This window comes from Melanotaenia boesemani, chromosome 12 (genome assembly GCF_017639745.1).
Source record: "Melanotaenia boesemani isolate fMelBoe1 chromosome 12, fMelBoe1.pri, whole genome shotgun sequence".
Classification (NCBI taxonomy): Eukaryota; Metazoa; Chordata; class Actinopteri; order Atheriniformes; family Melanotaeniidae; genus Melanotaenia; species Melanotaenia boesemani.
In genome coordinates, this window is record NC_055693.1 from 20,157,576 (window position 1) to 20,175,189 (window position 17,614).

A 17,614-nucleotide genomic window follows, 5' to 3' on the forward strand; every position below is an offset into this window, starting at 1 on the left:
TGGTCATGCTTCATCTTTGCTTCTTGCTTCATCATATGTAACATGACCCAGATTATAATAATAATAATAATAATACATTTTATTTTAAAAAAGCGCCTTATCAAAGCACCCAAGGACACTGTACAAACATAAGACACTAAAAGTAAGCAAAACATTATCAGTAGATCTGTTTGTAATTCATTTGTCAGGTTTCAGATATAAGACTATCAGTGGTGTCTTCTAAACTGAACTTTAAATACACTGTATATTTAGAAGAATACTTAGTTAATGCTTAATCTTATATGAGACATGATAGTTTCAAATATTTTTCAAATAAAAATAGTTAAATCCTCCTCATACCACATTGATTTTTTTTTTCATTTTCTTTTTTACATTTGGAGGAAAATGTAAATTATTACAGAGAACCAGTGATTCAATGATGCTTGGATTGTAGTATTGTGGAATATAAACGAAGTGGGAGCTCTTCGTTTCTCTGTACTCTGCAGCTGTGGTTATAAATAGCTACTCTGCGCCGCCGATACTTCACAGGATGAGTAATAATAATAATGCCAGGGATGTTTGAATAAAAAATATATTTTATCTTTCAGCATTCTGGATATCTTCAATCTTTACTATCAAATGCCTTCGAAAAGTCAAAATATAAACTTTACATTGATTTGATGATATCAGTTAATAAAATCAATAACGTTAACCCTAGAAGTTGGTTCTCGACTCAGAGCATGAATTCTACACGTAATCTTATGAGACTATAAATCTGTTATTTCACCAAGAATGGGGTATGGGGTGGGGTGAGGTGGAGGGCGAAACCGATACTGCACGTCTGGCCACCTCTGCCTGGACCAATCAGAGCCCACTAAGGTTACTCCGAAACTAATGCAAGTTGTGCTGCATGCTGCTGGCAGAAGGAAATTCCCTGCACAAAGAAAAATGACATTCCTTCCAGGTGAACTTGGTTGCAGAACACACGCTTTCAAAGACATCCACAACAAATACGTAGTTGTTTAACAAGTTGTGGGTGGTCATGTGACTGTAAAGTGCAACAAACACAAAGGAAAACTGAGCTGGTACAATGTTTATTAGTGAAACGTTTTTAAAGTAAAAGCACGTCCAGCAAAGTAAAAATTGGCTTCTATTTTACAACTCAAAATATTTTATATAAGTAAAAAGTACAGAAGGGCAAATCATATAAAAATAAGCATGCAGTCTGATCCATTTCCAGAGGCGTGTTACACAGAGTAAGTCAGTTATTGTATTATTATTGTTAGACTTAAATAATCACTGAAGCATGGCTTTATAGCAGATTCCTCCATAACAGGGCATTATTTAATATAAAGCAACGACTTCCATTTCTATTCTGTTGTGTTGCAGTATGCAGTGACTTAAATACACCATGCTTCATTTCAGTTTTTATTCTAAGTTGTCTTGTACTTTCATTCATCTTTATGTATTTTTTGCAATGAATGTTTACAGTACAATGTCAGAAAACTGGAGTTAAATGGAAGTACACCTTCTTTGTGCCAAAGTAGAGTAAATTGCATCTATGTACCCTCTGTGAACACACAAGCCTTTTATTTCCCTTTCAGGCTTAATAAAGATTTTTTTTTCTTTTTTAAGAATTCTTTTTACTTTTTCCCCCATTTAAATTCATACAATTTCAGGTAGCTGTACAGTGTGTTGGTAAACTCTTGGTTCATCCAAAAGCAAATGGCTTTTTAGTGTCCTCAGTTTTTCTTTACAAGTACTTTCAGTAAATGAACCTTTTCAACAAGGCTCACTGTTAGGCAGAGGATAACCTGAGGATGCAGAGGCACATTTATGGTTACAGAGGTGTGATTGTCAAAATTTTCTGTTGTGCAGCTCTGCAACCTTCCGCAGGAAGTCTCTTTGGTCTGAGCTCAGTCTGGCTTTGCTGCTCACCTCCTGCCACTGAAGACCATGGTGGCTGCTCACCACCTGAGAAACAGGAGATAATCACATGCCGAGGTCAATGACAAGTCAAATTCTTCTATGCAGGAAATATCTGTTAATTAACTACTAATTTTCTCACCATGTTGTCGATATCCACCACAACCTGGCTCGTTCTGTCCAGGTGAATGTTTAGGACGGTGGTTTGGATCCAGGCGTTGTCTGTGTTCCTGCAGTCATCCACGTAACCCTCAAGTACCTGAAATACAGGAAAGTAGCATCTGCAGGTCAGACTGAAATATCTACATATTCATCAAGTCTAGAAAAGCTTATTTTTCTTTTAAAATTAATCAATACTCATAAACCTTGAACAGTAATCAAACTCAGTGGAGGATAGTGGCTTTTGATTCCTCACATAAGCAGATGGGTCCTCTAAAAATCTTAATAACTAAGTTGTGACATATCAGACAAGAAGTCTTTTGTTTAAGTTCACTATACTGTATATCAATAATACAAACAATGGTTTTGTATACGGCAATGTAATGTCATGGTACCAAAAGTAATCCCGTGTGATTTTGGAGTTCACTTGATACTTTAACGAAAACTTGAAACACTTAGAAATAAAGTGGAGATTTACTGCATGACTTTTATTATATTAGCTTCAGCTTACTCAGTTCAAGCTTTGTTGTTACAAATGGTCAAAATCTGAAAATATGTCATTACATACCCTTCTTATATATATATATATATATATATATATATATATATAGATAGATAGATAGATAGATAGATAGATAGATAGATAGATAGATAGATAGATAGATAGATAGATAGATAGACAGACAGACAGACATGAATCATTTATGAAGTGCCTGAATCCATTCATGGCTAAATTTGTCACAGGAAGTCAGGTTTCTAAATGTGTGTACAATGACTAAGATTAGTAAAATCGTACAGTGAATACAAGTGCTTTTATGAATTTTGGCAAAAGATCACACATTTATTCTCCATCAAATTGTTTTTGATGGCGTGTACTTCACTGACTTTACGGTTCACTGCTACTGCAATTTAATGCTTTTAATGTTTTATGCAAAGCACTTGAAGTTGTCTTGTGCATGAAATGTACTATACAAATAAACCTCCCTTGCCTACTACTACCATTTGTGTCACAGAAACTCTGTAGATGCAAACCAAAACATCTAACACACCTTTGTTCCTTCCGATAGTTTTGCTTCTATTGTTTTAAACAGCTTCTGTCCCAGACTTTGTTTAAGAGTTGCTGGCAGTTGATCAGCAGCGTCAACAGGTCCCTGAAAGTAAAAAGAACAAAACATCAAAGAACAATAATTTCACAAGTGCAAAAAAGTAAAAACCCCATAAACAGAACACACACAAGCACTCACCCCAGGTAGAACAAAGATTCCTTGACTTTCCTCCCGAACCGACAAGAACTCCAAAACAGACCTCTCACTGTCTTGCCAGCTAAACAAAAACATCTTCATAGTCTTAGATCATGTAAAACTACGACCTTTTTAAAGCTCTATGAGGTGCTGAGATGACCTACCGTGTAAGCACAAGATCTAAATTCAGGTTTGGGCCAAGGTGTCTGAGTGCTCCTCGTCCGCTGATGCCTGTCCTTCCTCCTGGGTTTCTAATGTTGAGAAGATCCATAATAAACATCAGAGCATGCTTCTAAGGTTACTGCTCATGCTATTTGATGCTTAGCGTGCCTTATCTTGTATCATACCTGTATTTATCAAGGGCTTCTGGTTCTGATCTGTGAGACAAAAGAACAGAGGAAATGTAAAACGAGGAGAAGAGAGGCAGTAATCAGACTGTGCACTTAGTAAGTAAAGTTAATTAGTTCAGCTGAAATGGTTAAAATAATGCAAACTGTAAACTAGCATGAATGGTCACTGAGATTGATTAATTATATAAAAATGAATATCTTTCAGGTTAAAAAAAACATGTCTTTTGAACTGTCTTAAGCTTTGTATCTGGATATATTTGCAACTGTCATGATTTTATCATGACATACCCATCCACGACGTCGCCACCATCTTCACAGGCATGATAAGTTGGCATGTATGAGCTGAAAATGACCTGAAAATGAGAAGAAAAAAAACCCTTGAAAGCCACCTGAATAGAAAAAAATTGGCCAATCTTTCTGTGCAGGGATCGTCTGAGCTGGTTATTCATGTGATGTACCTCCCATGGCACTTTCTCCTCAGGCACAGGAAAGCGTGTGAGTTTGCTCTTTGGGTAGTAAAAGTGACGGGAGTTCACGTGGAAACCTTTCTCTTTCTCTGAGGTCTCCATCAAAGTGTCGGGGGACTCATCTGTTACAGTTAAGGCTGCAGGAAGAGGGAGCAAACAGAAGAGTTCGTACATTATATAATGGCTAAACTAAAAGGACACATTTGAATGTAAAGGTAATGATTAATAGGGAATTTGACTGCTGACTTGGTGACTGTGTCTCTTTTGCAGCAAAACCTTGAGATTTGAGAGCATCTATAATCCACTGCAGGGCTTTGGTTGACTGCATGACCTGAAGAGACAGTGTAAAGTGGGTCAAATTCTTGTTAATAGACTTTCATAAAGACATTCAAAAGTCAACAAATGCACAAGCACATAAAGAAGTGTGCCATTGCCATCTCTTTTGTTTTCCTGTGTGTACTGCTGCCGCATTGTTAAATGTTAAAGATACAGGTAGGACATTGGTAACAAAGAAATATCAGGTCACAACCTGCTCCTCTAGTCTGGCCAGTCTCTTCAGCACAGTGACAGAGCCCATTTCATCTTTCCTCTCCAGCTGTTCAGACATAGTGGTAACCCTTAGGAAACAAACAAAAACAATATCCGTATCTGTTAAAAGATCACACAGACAGCCTTCATCAAACATTAAGCAGCACTCCTGAATCCACCTTTATTATTAACTGAATCCTTTGTTCCTAATCACCCTGAAGGTACAATATTTCCTTTAACTCTGACACTACTCGCCTCAGAGGCACCAAAACTGCATAAAAGCCAAAGTTATTTAAACATGTTACACTTTGGGTTTTCAAAATGTGACAGGTGTGATAAGGACAAAATTTCATGAGAGATTTTACTTTTGGGCTGTATCCTGGATGTGTCTCTCCATGCTCTGGTTCTGCTCCTGCCGTGCAGACAGCAGGTATCTGTCCTTCATCAATGCCTCCCAAGACAACAGCTCATCTTCCTCAATCTGATTGAGCTCATTCCCTGAAAAGCAGAATCACGTGGTTTGGATCATTCTCCAAATGGATTCAGTGCATGCATACCTGCACAGACATAGAGACCCTCCCAAACAAACTAACTGGGAGCTGCAGTAAAGTTTCACATTGTTGCTAAACTCTTTTTAACATTTAGAATTAGACAAGTTAGTCCTTACTGAACTCTTTGCATTTCTTATGGGGTTTCTGCAGCACCGTGCTCCTGATGAAGATGTACAGATGACTGAGGATGATAAAAGGAGGCGGGGCAGCCGGACGACTGTGGTACTCCTTAATTAAATCGTATCTTTGAAACTTCCAGATTCTGTCTGAGTTGTCCTGGACTTCCTGGAATGTAAAGCTGTGCAGATGCACAAAGAAAGGAGGAAATAAAGAGCGAGGCTTCATCAGGGAGGAAAGACCTTGCAGGTGCTGTCATGTTGTGAGGAACTGACTTGAAGATTGCTATGAGCAGGTTTAGCAACAGTATGTTGGCAAATAGCAAATAAACACAAAGCATGATGATGGTGAGCCACTCGGGGAAGGCTGGTATTTGGTTTTCATTCAGCACAGGACACTTGGGCTTCAGAGGATCTGTACCATTCAAACTGCATAGTTTTATGTCAAATGCAGTATCTGTAGAAGACAATATATGGAAACTTAGTCATCCCCCCTCTCCAAAAAACACAACACTGAGAGTTTCAGCTGATACAGAGGCAACACTACTGTACTTTACAGCTTCACTTACTATCAATATTTGTGGGAAAATTCCCAAATATGATGAGGTATGGCTCATACACCGCCCCTCGGACAATCCAGTCCAGTCGATTGTCATTGTGGATGAGAATTCCTTGTTTGGCCACACCATATGCTACCACCCAGATACTCAGCAGAAACATGAAGAAAAACATATCCTTCACCTGGAGGATGGACAGAAGTCTGTTAGAAACCAGAAGCATGCAGAAAACAAACACATCTGCAACCACGGACAGCTAAAATTTTCTAATAGACTGGGAAACATCAGTAAAACTAAAGCTTCCACAGACTGAATCTGTCAGCACAATGTATAAATCATCACATCTGTAACAAATGCCATGCTTCAGCATTTAACCTTTTTGCTGCAGGTATAATCTCAGTACAGGTAATAAGATAACTGTACTGCACACGCAAACAAAAAAAACATGGAACAAATAACAGAACTCAGATCTTATCTTTGACCTCTGACAATGACATCTGTTATGAAACCAAAGACCAGCTTTAACTTTGTAAAGTTTCTCTAAGAACACCTTACATATGAAGGACCAGTGAGGCAGAAGTGGTAGAGTGAGGTATATGCTTTATTTCAATATCTCTCACCATTCTTCTGACTATGATGATTTTTGGTCCCAGAGTTCGGCTGACAGTGAAGATGGCCATGAGACGGAGGCAGAAGACCACAAAGTCGATGCAAAGAATTACTTTACCAACATAGAACAGCTGACTTGTCAGCCTGAAGTGGAAAAACACGGTGAGACAATGATACAGTCTAATGGGAGGAGAGATTTATATGGCTAATAATTCCCAGAGATGGAAAACATACCTAAAAGCAAGGCCTAGGAGAAATATCAGGATAGACAGTACATCTAAAATATTCCACAGGTCATTGATATACATCCTGGCTTTCTTACAAAACCCAAAACCATCCGGATCATAAAACATCTGAAAGAGGAAAGACAGATTTACAAATGTAGTCATATAAATATTGCTGCAATCTCTCTGTTTCTAAGTTATTACTGTGCTGTAAGTCAGCTTGAAAGCTGACTTGATCAACTTAAAACAATTTAACTGTCACACAAATAAAAGGAAAGATAATGCCAGTAATTTCTTATTCAATCAGATCTCAACGATCATTTGATTAATCTTTTAATACTTCTGCTGGGCTGCAGTCACTCACCTGTCTGGCCTCTTCAAACACCAGCGAGAACAGCCAGATGTAGAGCAGCATCTCGCCAGGAGAGGGCGTGGTCTGAAAGTCAATCATCAGCACCACAGCAAACAGAAAGAGGAAGGCGAAGTAAGATGCAATGTTCCAGTAAAACTTGACCTGTGGAGAGCCGTACAGGCTCACCAGTCTGGACCAGCAACCCAGTGGCTTCAAACTTGGTGTGCTGTGGACAGAAAGAAGACTGAGGTTAGGGAGAAAGTCTTTAAGTCACTTGTGTCCTGCTCTTCTCTTAGCTCTTCAAACTGAAACTGCTATTTAGGGAAAAACAAAAATCTAAAGTACGAAGATCTTCTATTAATTATTACAGTGACCTGTTAGCAGAATAAACCTAGGGTTTTTCAGTCATCCAGGTTATTGTAATATGAAGCAGCAGAATATACTTACTGATGAAGAGAATTTATTCTGCGTGTGCTTCCTGTTACTGTCTCCACGGTCTTCATCCCCTCACTCTTTTCGTTTTGTCTATGAATGAGCTCATCGCGTCTAGGAAGAATAAAAGTGACATCCTTGACCACCTCTTGCAAGAAAGTGCAACAAATACATACAGAAATGTTAAATAAACTGAAATTTTGTCTCATGAAGTAAATATACATTATTGCAGAATGTAATCCATTTTTCAGTTTTTAATGAATCATTATGAGCTTTGAGCACAATGGAAGTTCTAATCTGCACAAAACAGCAGCTCCAGTAAAGACGTGATGTGACCACAGTATTGTGCTGCCTGATTTAAAAAAAATGTGTGTTGGATAAGCGCTATACTACCAAGTTTGGTCTCATCTTACCTGCTAGACACTAGAGCCTTCAGAGTTGTTGGAGTTTTGTCTGTTTTGTCTTAATTTCTTTGGAAACATGCACATATAATTGTCTGGCCACTTCTTAGGCTGTTCAGTCTCATTTGATTTTAATTCCATATAGTTAAGCTCTCACACCGTAAATTTCCCATGTGCTGTATGTTAATTCAAAGTACAAATTTTACAAATGACTCACCTGAAAACCAGAAAACCAGTGTAGATGAGAGGGAAGAAGACCATGCAGATGAGCACTCTCCACACAGGGTTGCCCACTGAGAGCTCACCACACCAGATCTGAGTCAGAAGAGCCTGAAAGATGACATTTTGTCACCAGTTACTGCCATGTTGCTGAGATTTGATGGTTATTATTGCAATTCTCAAATGTTGCTTTTCCTTGTGAATTTTTCTGATTCCACACATACTATTGTTAGACTGATTTTAACACAACATTTTAAAACTATTGGATAATGAACCTAATAAAAAAATAAAATCTGAATTTGGCTTCACCTGAACACCCGTTAGGGCCACGAAACATTTATTATTGGCCTCCAGTGCCAGCCGCAGACACGTGGTTCTGCCCCAAAGGTGGGATACACGAACCAGCAGCTTTTGAGCACGCTCCTCATCACTGTTGTGGCACTCGTTGAAGACACCTAAGACACAGATACATGCATGGATAAATACAAATCCTTCCATTGATGCCGTTCTTTATGACTGATTCTCACCAACTGCGTGCTTTTCATAATGACCGGCAAGCTCAAGCATCTCCTGCGCCTCGTCTGCGTCAATTCCTTCTTCTGCCATGGTCTTCAGGATCTTACTGGCAGCTAGAGCGGCGGACATGCAGTCTCTACACTATACACACACAGTTGCAATGAGATACAAGGTCATACACTACACTCAAATGGTTTTTAGATTTTTTTCATTGAAAGTGTTTGTATCACCTGCTCCCAGGCAATTTCAGCCAACTGCTTGTTGTTCTGGACGACAGCCCAAAGGAAAAGGTCTCTGCTCGCGTCGCTCTGTGTCTCAGCATGATCCTGTCTGAGTGGAGCCTGGGAAGATGTCTCACCCTTAGACAGCTAAAGGAAGAATGGAGGAGTGTGTTGACCTTATCCTATACATATACTATAAATGTTGCAAATGTTCTACAGGTCTGTTGTTGAAAGTGCAATCAGCTTTGCAGCAATCTGCTGGGGCAGCGGCATCAGAACCAGAGACTTGAAAAGAATTAACAAACTGATCAAGAAAGCCGGTTCTGTGCTTGGAGTAACTCTGGAGCCGCTGGAATTGATCATCAAAAAACGAATTCTGTACAAGCTGATGAAGATAATGGAAGATCCTTCACACCCTCTACACAACGCCGTGACGAAACAACAGAGTGTGTTCAGTGGGAGGCTTGTTCAAGTCCGATGCAAGACAGAGAGATACAGAAGATCCTTCCTTCCAGCAGCTATCAGGCTGAAGAACAAAGCCCTTAATTAATTAATGTGATTGTTTTACTAAAAAATTACTACTACTACAATATTGAATTTCCCTTTGGGATTAATAAAGTATTTTTCATTCATTTCATTCATTCATTCATACCCAGCTCTTTCTCATAAATAGAGTCATAAAACCTGTAAAGATATTATGACAACACTATTTAATATTTTTTTAGCTGAATGCTCAGTTCATTTGTGGGAGATTAAATTCTCTGCCCATGTACAAATAAATAGAATAAGGTGATGAAATGCTGAACAGGACAACCGATCAATTATTTGCTCAATGATTACTATCAAAACATTTATAATTAGCCACAGTGAAATCATTGTCATGTAAAAGAAACCAGATTGAGATGATTTCATCTGTGTGACATTATCCTGCTGGAAGTAGCCATCAGAAAACAGGTAGACTGTGATTATAAAAGGATGGACATGGTCAGCAACAATACTCAGGTAGATACCTAGAAAATTTCCCCCACACCATCACACCACCTCTACCAGTCTGAACTGCTGACACCAGGGAGGATGGGTCCATGCTTTCATGTTGTTTATGCCATATCCAAATAGCATAAAGTGGCCGCTACACAGACCCACAGACAGCTTGATAAATTTACAGCTTTGTAGGAAAAAAGTGAATAAATGAAAAGATACATACTGTCATTGATGAGTCATCCAATGACATGTTCTTCATGGTGGAGGCACGATAGATGGGGTGGGTGAATTTGCCCAGCAGGTGGCGCACCTCGTCAGAGACGTGCGTCAAGGAGATGGTTTCGCCTTCGCCTGTATGAGCCTGAACTCTGATGGACTGCACTCGCTTCTTGCTGCTGCGACCATTGTGGACCCGCCTGGCCAGCTTGTGCAGAAAGAAGCAGCTGGGCAGCTGTCTGTATAGTTTACACAGTATTTCCTCATCCTTCAGGAAATCCCTCAGACTCACACCGTTCTCAAGCAGCAGGCTCACGAACTGAGGCTTGTTTCCAACCAGGGCTGAGAACATGGCCCAGTGGAGGTCACTGGACTGGAGGATGAAAGTGAGGATCTTCTTATTTAGGGCAAAACAAAAGAGGTTTATAACTTACTGAAAAAACTGTCATTTGTCCCTTATGTCATAAAACTTTTATAAGGCTTTTTGTTTAACCATCCTGAGATGATTTGCTGCTAGCTGCTTATCTGTATAACATATACTTGTATAACTGCTGTTATATGATCTTGGTTTGTTTATCAACCACAGAATCTGGGTATCTTGTTTTTTATTTGGATCATCCATGAACCGTTCTGTGTACATTTCTACAATCAAATACGGGGCCATCTGTCTGACAGCTTGTCCAAACTTGGATCATGCAACAGGACAACAGTCCTAAGAACAGCAGCAAATATGCAACAGAATAGTTAAGAAGAAAAAAACCAAGGTGTTGCAATGTCCCAGTGATTGCAAACAGACTGAAATGCTACTGCACGACCTTAAATACTTTCAAACCTTAAAGTACTAAAGCAACATTTTGTCATGATCTGTTTTTTTTGTTGTTTTTTTTTTTTAGGTTTTTGTAGTCTTCGTGTCGTGCTACTGTCATGTGTCTGCTAGTTTGTTTTCAGTTCATGTTATAAAAACCTTTAAGTTCTGCAACGGTCTGCCTCTTGCCTCATCTGCCAGCATTTGGGTCCTCACCTCCGTCTCGCACCCTGATGCTTTTTGAAAAAAACTGGGTCAAAAATTCTCCACAATGGTGTCAGAGACTAATAACATGCAGAAAACCACAGTTGCTGTAACTGGTTTCACTTCCGATTTAATAATGGAGACAACTTACTTTTCTCACACTCTCACAATGTTTTCATTCTGTTTTTGGTTTAGTTCCTTTGATATTTTTATTTCTTGTCCTGTTGTATGTTCTTTAGTTTTCATCTGTGCATGAAGTTCAGATTGGACATTTTGTGTTTGGGGTTTATTTTGTTCTGTTCTTGTGTTTCCTGTATTCCTTAAACCAGTTTATATTGTTAGTCTTGCTTCTTGTTTTAATGATTTATTTTTACAATGTGACTTAATATGTAAAACCTTTGAACTCAAATAGGGGGTGCTTATTTGTTCACATGACTGTATATGTTATGTTTAATATTAGGTAAAGTACAATGAATGTGGATGGGTTATTTATAAGAAGCAAACCCACCTTCCACTGGGACTCCTCCGTGAAGATCTCCGTCTCAGCTATATCCACCCGATTCCAGGCAATAGCCAGCTCCAGCTGCTTCCTCCAGCTGTCCATTGCCAGTGTCTCACTGCTCTTTGAAGCTGAGTGGAGGATTTACAACTTTAAGCAAATGTCTTTACATTTAATTAAAAAACTGACTGTAGTAGATGTGTCTCCATCATTTACAGGATGGTTTCTCACCTACAAGTTCATCCACACTTTCCCCAATTCATTGCCTTCTGTCTGATTTGATAATCGTTTACTTAAAACATTTTTTTTTATAAATATATTCTTAAATAATCTTGATGTGTAAGACTGCAGGAAGACGAAGGTTTTACTCAAACAAAGAAGGCACGAGGAGAGAAGACAGTGGATGAATATGAGGTTTAGTAATAAATGAAGCTCTGTACAGGAAATTCTGGGAAAAGGAATTTAGCTGAACTGAGGATTCATCATTTTCTCAAATTAAGTGAATGTCCATCATGGCAGACTCACACTTTGTTTTAGTACACATTGCCTCAGCATTCTTTTATGCATTAAGCTTGGCATAAATGGGTTTTTAATGAGGAAGAAAAGGTCTGCAGGAAGTGTTGCATGTTTCTAAGTAGATCAAGTATTGCTATCCATGTCTTACTGTAAAAATAACTGTCCATTAATGTCAGAAATGGCATAACTGGTCTTCAGTCTTTGCACATTTGATACCACAATCCCGTAAATTAGTTTTCCGAGAGCTTTATAATACTTTCTAAGTGTTGGTTTTGAACTAAGCCTTCCTGTTTTCAGACTCAGTGCCGTGTTGTTCATCTGTCCGGCAGTGAGTCCAGTCAGGGATCGATAATCACCTTTAAGTAGTGCTTGAAGAATGGCCACATCCACATCCCCCTGACTGTCTTCGCTTACTCTGAATATTGTCAGCAGATGAGACATCCTGATGATGTCCTGAATCTGGAAAAGAGCAGACATAGCGCCAGTTTGACAAAGAGTCTACAAAATTCTACTCAGTGTTTCATTTTCCTTTAAGACCACAAAGATTTTTGGGAGTAGAGCGTTTAAACTGTGATGAAAAACCTATTTTCAACCTGCCGTGTGCTTGATAGGACTAAAATAGTTTCTGGTAAAAGGATAAACTGCAAAGATCAAGATGGAGGGAGGAATTTTGTTAATTAATTTGGAAAACATAGGAATATATAGATTGCCAAGAAAAAATATTCTTACTTTACTGGATGAAAAAAAAACCATTTAAAAAATCGATTGATTCTGTTAAATTTTTGTAAAAGGGAAGGGGGCTAGGGTTATTGTGTGCTGTGCCTACTTTAATCTACAGTAACAGTCTCTTGCAGTGGCTGTGTTTAAATGTGCAGCAATATTTCGTTATTAACCAACTTGTAATAAAATGCTGCTTTATAAACAACATTTTCTTATCTTAATCCATAACAGATTAAATATAGCATAATTCAGTTAAACTATGTCAGTATTATTTACATGGTGTATACATATATGTACCTTAGTGTTTATTTTATTTAATCTATTAGGAACCATGTACAATTTCAAACATAAATGTTTCGATGCATTGTACCAGTATGTGGTTCACTGTATGTAGTAAATCACGTTACTACTTCATGGTGCACGCTTTCATCTCTACAGCAGCCAGATCTTCTAGTTATTTTTTACTATGAGCTTTTTATTTAATAGCACCTGCTTTGGACTTGATATCATTGACTGAGTAATTTGTTTCAGTCATAATACAAGCAATTTAACTCCATCAGTAGTCAGGTAGCAGTAGTAGTAATAGTAGTAATAGTAGTAGTAGTAGTAGTAGAAATAGTAGCAGTAATAGTAGTAGTAGTAGTAGTAGAAATAGTAGCAGTAATAATAGTAGTAGTAGTAGGAATAGTAGCAGTAATAATAGTAGTAGTAGTAGTAGTAGTAGTAGGGTGAAGTAATGCAGTTATGGCCCTTCAAATGGACTATCTTCTGTAACTATTCCTGGAATATGAATGGTAGATCCTGCATACAACTTATGTAGCACCACATTTAAGATAATGTAAATATTCTGAATATTGTTGTGCATGTACACATAAAAATTATTAATATATAATCTAAAACTGTAGACTGTTTGGTTACTTTTAATCTCCAACTCAAACGACTTAACATAAATGTTTCATTTGTCTGAATGGCAATTATTTCTGAAGAAATAGCTTTTACAGACTCATTTTCACATGGTGTCCATGGTCCTGAAATATGAAAAACATTTCAAATAAACTGGTCTTTGATGGTCTAAAACGCCCCTTTTAATCAGAATTTAGATTAATTATTTTCTACAGCTGGGCAAAAGCTTTATAAAGACAATAAACACAAAATTAGCTTTTTAGCAGTGGTTTAAAACCTGTCACGATCTTTTTTTTTTTTTTTTTGCTTTTCCTTGTTTGTTGTCAAACTAGTGCTTACATGTGTTTGGGGTTTGATCTATGATCTGTCTTTTCATCCCACCTGGAAAATACTGCAGTGATGTGTAGAGCGCAACATGTTAAGAAACTCCAGCAGACCTTATCTGATTCTTTGGAAGTTATCTTTAGGTTCAGTGTAGGACATGGAAACAGCTTTTTAATGTCTCAAACATGGGCTCTGTCAAGCTACAGGTAACTAATTATGAGCTTGGGTGAAGTGCCTCGCTTGTGGAGATCTCATCTTCTTGATATGGACTGAATCATTGAAAGTAAATCAGGGTAATGTTGTAGAGCAGTGTTACAGTCACACAGATGAAGAGTGTAAACATGAAAGAGCAGTGGACTAAGATGACTCTTAGAAAGACTTTAGTGCTACAATGAGATTTCAACACAGACTAATATTCCAACTTAAAATTAATGAAAGTTATTTTCAGTTAGTTCACAGCTGTGGTTTCAACTGAGACTCAACACGTTTTGATACATTTAAACATTACTGGGTCCCATGACATGAATGCTGCTCATTTTGATGATCCCAGGTTTTCCAATAGCATGAACATGAGGTTCAGAACTATATTGTGTGGATTTCACAAAATATTTAAGGTTGTGCAAGATAAATTTCAATGTTCTTCTTTGTGGATCACCTTTAGGTCAAGTTTCAAGTTTTCACTTGATATCAGTGGTGCATTCACAAACCTTTTTGGTCCATTCAATGATTCTGAGGTCGGAGAAGGTTTCATACTCTTGCCCAAAAAACTTTTTCATCAGCTGGTGGATGAGGGCAATAGTGACCCTGCTGATTGGTAGTCCAGAAACCTGAGCGATTACATCTGCTATCCTCCCAGAACCCTCTAAGATCACACACGGCGTGCCGTTCAGCATAGCATTGTAGATGGTCTGAGAGGAGACACACATGAGGCTCTGGATCGGATGCACAAAAATGGAAACAAGATGCATAAAACTACTGACTCACATTCAGTGTGCCTGGTCCTCCATCCAAAACCACACATACCACTGGGATGGTCAAACTGCATTCTGGATGTTAAAAAAAATTAAAAAAGTAAATAAAAAAAATCAACATTAAAAGCAGTTTAGAAAGAAGGAGTCACCTTAGAGGTGCTGTCTGTGAAAGCTTTTTTGGAGATAATGGAGATACTCTTGACCTTTGTTTCCAAGTCGTTTCCCAGAGATGAATTTCTCTAGATGACTACGCAGCTCAATCTCCACACCGTAGTGACCGTGTGTCCCATCGTCCACTAACAGGAAATGAGTATGATTGTTGTCTAGACAAGACTGTCTGCCCTGACCTTGAATGTCCATCACATAATGAGCAGGGAAACAACCCTGCAAGAGACACAAAGTCATAGTAGGACAGTAAGTTACACCACTAATAAATCCTGCCACACGTAACTGTGCAAAATCAGTTAATACTACCTTTGGATTCACCATCACATCTCTGTTGTGAATTACTCCCCATGTTGCCACACCGATAGCCACAATCTTGCTCTGCATGGAGCTGCTTAGAGCGTAATCCCTCACAGCCTGCCCCACATGCTTCATCACACCTGTGTTGGTACCACCAGTGATGATCCATGCACCTGCATATGACACATGACACTTGGACCCTTGAAGCCGGCAGGTTACAGCTAAAGTATATGGCATTCCTTTGGTAACATGAGTCTGAATGCACAAGGCAAAAACAACATGCAACCCACAATTTCACAGATTCTCTTGGCTAATGACTGTTATATTGTTAAATCAAAAACACAAACAGTATATTTCTCTGGCTGACAGACCTGTTGTCTGGGCCACTTTGATGAGTCCTCTGTGGAACATACTCTTGAGACGGGATTTCAGGTAGAAATTTTTGGCTCCTCCAGTCACTGAGATGAGAAGGTTTGGAGGTGAAAGTTTCCATTTTTCAATCAGTAAGCGGTACAGCACCTCAGGACTGGTGTCTGTGGACACTCGTGCATACTGGCAATGGACACACACAAAGGCAAGAATGAGGATATGGTGACACAAAATTTAAACACACTAACATTATAAAAATATAGAACAAGTAAGGTCTCACCTTGGCTGTATTTTGTCCCAAACCAGCAAAACTGATGTCTCCAAAAGCATCAGTGGGCACTTCTTGGACATGCCTATGTCTGTTCCAAGTCTCCCCTGTAAAGGCCTCTGGTTTGATGGCTTCATCTGTGTGTTTGAGCTTTGAGTATCCACACTTGCATATTTCCTCTCTAGTAGAGCAACTCAGACTAATATTTGGAATAATCCATGCAAGTGGCACAAAGACATCAAGGGTAAAACAAAAAGGGTTGTTAATGTATACTTATACATAAAAAGTGAACATCAGTTTTATTGGAAGAAATTCCACTTCCTCGTTTGAATTAATCACTTTCTCATATTTGCCATTTCTTAATAATATTTCAGATAGTTAAACAAAAACAAAAGATAAAAAACTTGGTTTTGTCCAAATCAAGACCTAAAAAGCTAAATTTTTTTCTTAAGACTTTAAGTAGAAGGGTGCTAAAATAGCTTGTTCTGTTATCAATGAAGTTGTTGTAAAACTTTTATTCTTAACTATTGCATGTTAAATGAGCAGATAAGATTAGTCTCTCAGTTTCAATTTGAATGCAGGCAGTGAAACAGAACTAAGAACAGTCCTTGTGTGCAAGGGTTTCTTTACACCTGTTTTAGTCTTGAAGGATATATATGCGGTTGCTTCACAGAGGAAATCACCAACCACACTCTGTGTTTCCTGTTTTTCATCTGAACTTGTGAGAAAATACGTAATATTTTCCCACTGTAAGATTGTAAAATCTGCGCTGACTGTGAAGATTGTCTCTCTGTTGATCGATCAGATCTGCTTGCAAGTAAATAAAACCCACTCAGTTTCTCAATGAACGAGTTCTCACTACCCTTTCAATGTTTGCTGCACAGGTGGCAAGGATTTCTTGTAACTGAGAAATGGCAAAGTATTTGCTTTCAGCGATATGTTATTTCTAAGGACATTACTGGAGACCCCAGAAAATCCATTTTTCATGTACATGAAATCACATCAAACTTCCTCGCAGTATTATTGTTTCACTGAGTGCCAAATACAAGGTCAGTTAAATCAGCAGTGTACACAGCTCAGCCTACCTGAGATCCTTTTGAAAAAAGCAACACTCCTTCTTGCGGATGTTCTCCTCGATCCAAGAGGAAAAGGCATAGCGTTGGAAAGAAGGGGAGAGGGACAGGTTTTTAGAAGTGGTATGGATCTGCACCAGAGTTTGTACTAGCTGCGAGTCTAACTCTGCTTCCTCCATCCCTGTGCAGATCAGATCTGACTGGCGGCCAACAGCATGACAGGAGGAAGCAGCCTCTGCAGTCAGTGCTGTGGGTGGTGGCTTGCACTCAGCACTGCATCAGTGATGTCAGAGCTGAGCTTCTGCTGAGCCGGATGCTGAAACCCGACCGAACCCCTCACACTGATGGAAGGCAGTGGAGTCCCAGAGGTGGATGAAGAGATTATTTGCTCATACTGATGCTGAGAGTGAATTATTAAGCATTTGATTTGTTTTAAACTGAAAAAAGGGGTG

The 17,614-nt window shown here is 38.7% G+C and overlaps 1 protein-coding gene across 2 annotated transcripts; it reads right to left on the reverse strand.

The window, feature by feature from the left end:
• Positions 1-1,632: 1,632 nt before the first annotated feature.
• trpm2 (transient receptor potential cation channel, subfamily M, member 2) lies at positions 1,633-17,370 on the reverse strand. 2 transcript variants are annotated; one of them, XM_042002423.1, is made up of 32 exons: positions 17,175-17,370; positions 16,102-16,288; positions 15,824-16,004; positions 15,462-15,625; positions 15,191-15,371; positions 15,001-15,062; positions 14,724-14,924; positions 12,426-12,528; positions 11,563-11,684; positions 10,053-10,418; positions 8,858-8,968; positions 8,639-8,768; positions 8,421-8,566; positions 8,110-8,222; positions 7,507-7,605; positions 7,072-7,285; positions 6,718-6,836; positions 6,495-6,627; positions 5,887-6,058; positions 5,594-5,774; positions 5,318-5,499; positions 5,016-5,148; positions 4,652-4,739; positions 4,369-4,453; positions 4,114-4,259; positions 3,944-4,008; positions 3,653-3,682; positions 3,470-3,556; positions 3,309-3,387; positions 3,114-3,215; positions 2,048-2,164; positions 1,633-1,953 (listed from the first exon to the last, which is right to left on the reverse strand). In XM_042002423.1, exons 1-32 carry the CDS (start codon positions 17,339-17,341, stop codon positions 1,837-1,839), a joined length of 4,383 nt encoding a protein of 1,460 aa, XP_041858357.1. In that variant the 5' UTR covers positions 17,342-17,370; the 3' UTR covers positions 1,633-1,836. The 2 variants fall into 2 exon arrangements, with proteins under 2 accessions (XP_041858357.1, XP_041858356.1); XM_042002422.1 differs by having other exon boundaries at positions 8,858-8,995.
• Positions 17,371-17,614: the final 244 nt, after the last annotated feature.

Bases quoted from the DNA above. Each gene is read 5' to 3' on its own strand.
- trpm2 (XM_042002422.1), bottom strand. From the start codon at position 17,341: ATGGAGGAAGCAGAGTTAGACTCGCAGCTAGTACAAACTCTGGTGCAG. The intron at 5,149-5,317 runs GTAAGGACTAAC...TCTGCTTTTCAG, and splicing joins TAAGAAATGCAAAGAGTTCA to GGAATGAGCTCAATCAGATT. The intron at 4,260-4,368 runs GTCAGCAGTCAA...CTCTTCCTGCAG, and splicing joins AAAAGAGACACAGTCACCAA to CCTTAACTGTAACAGATGAG.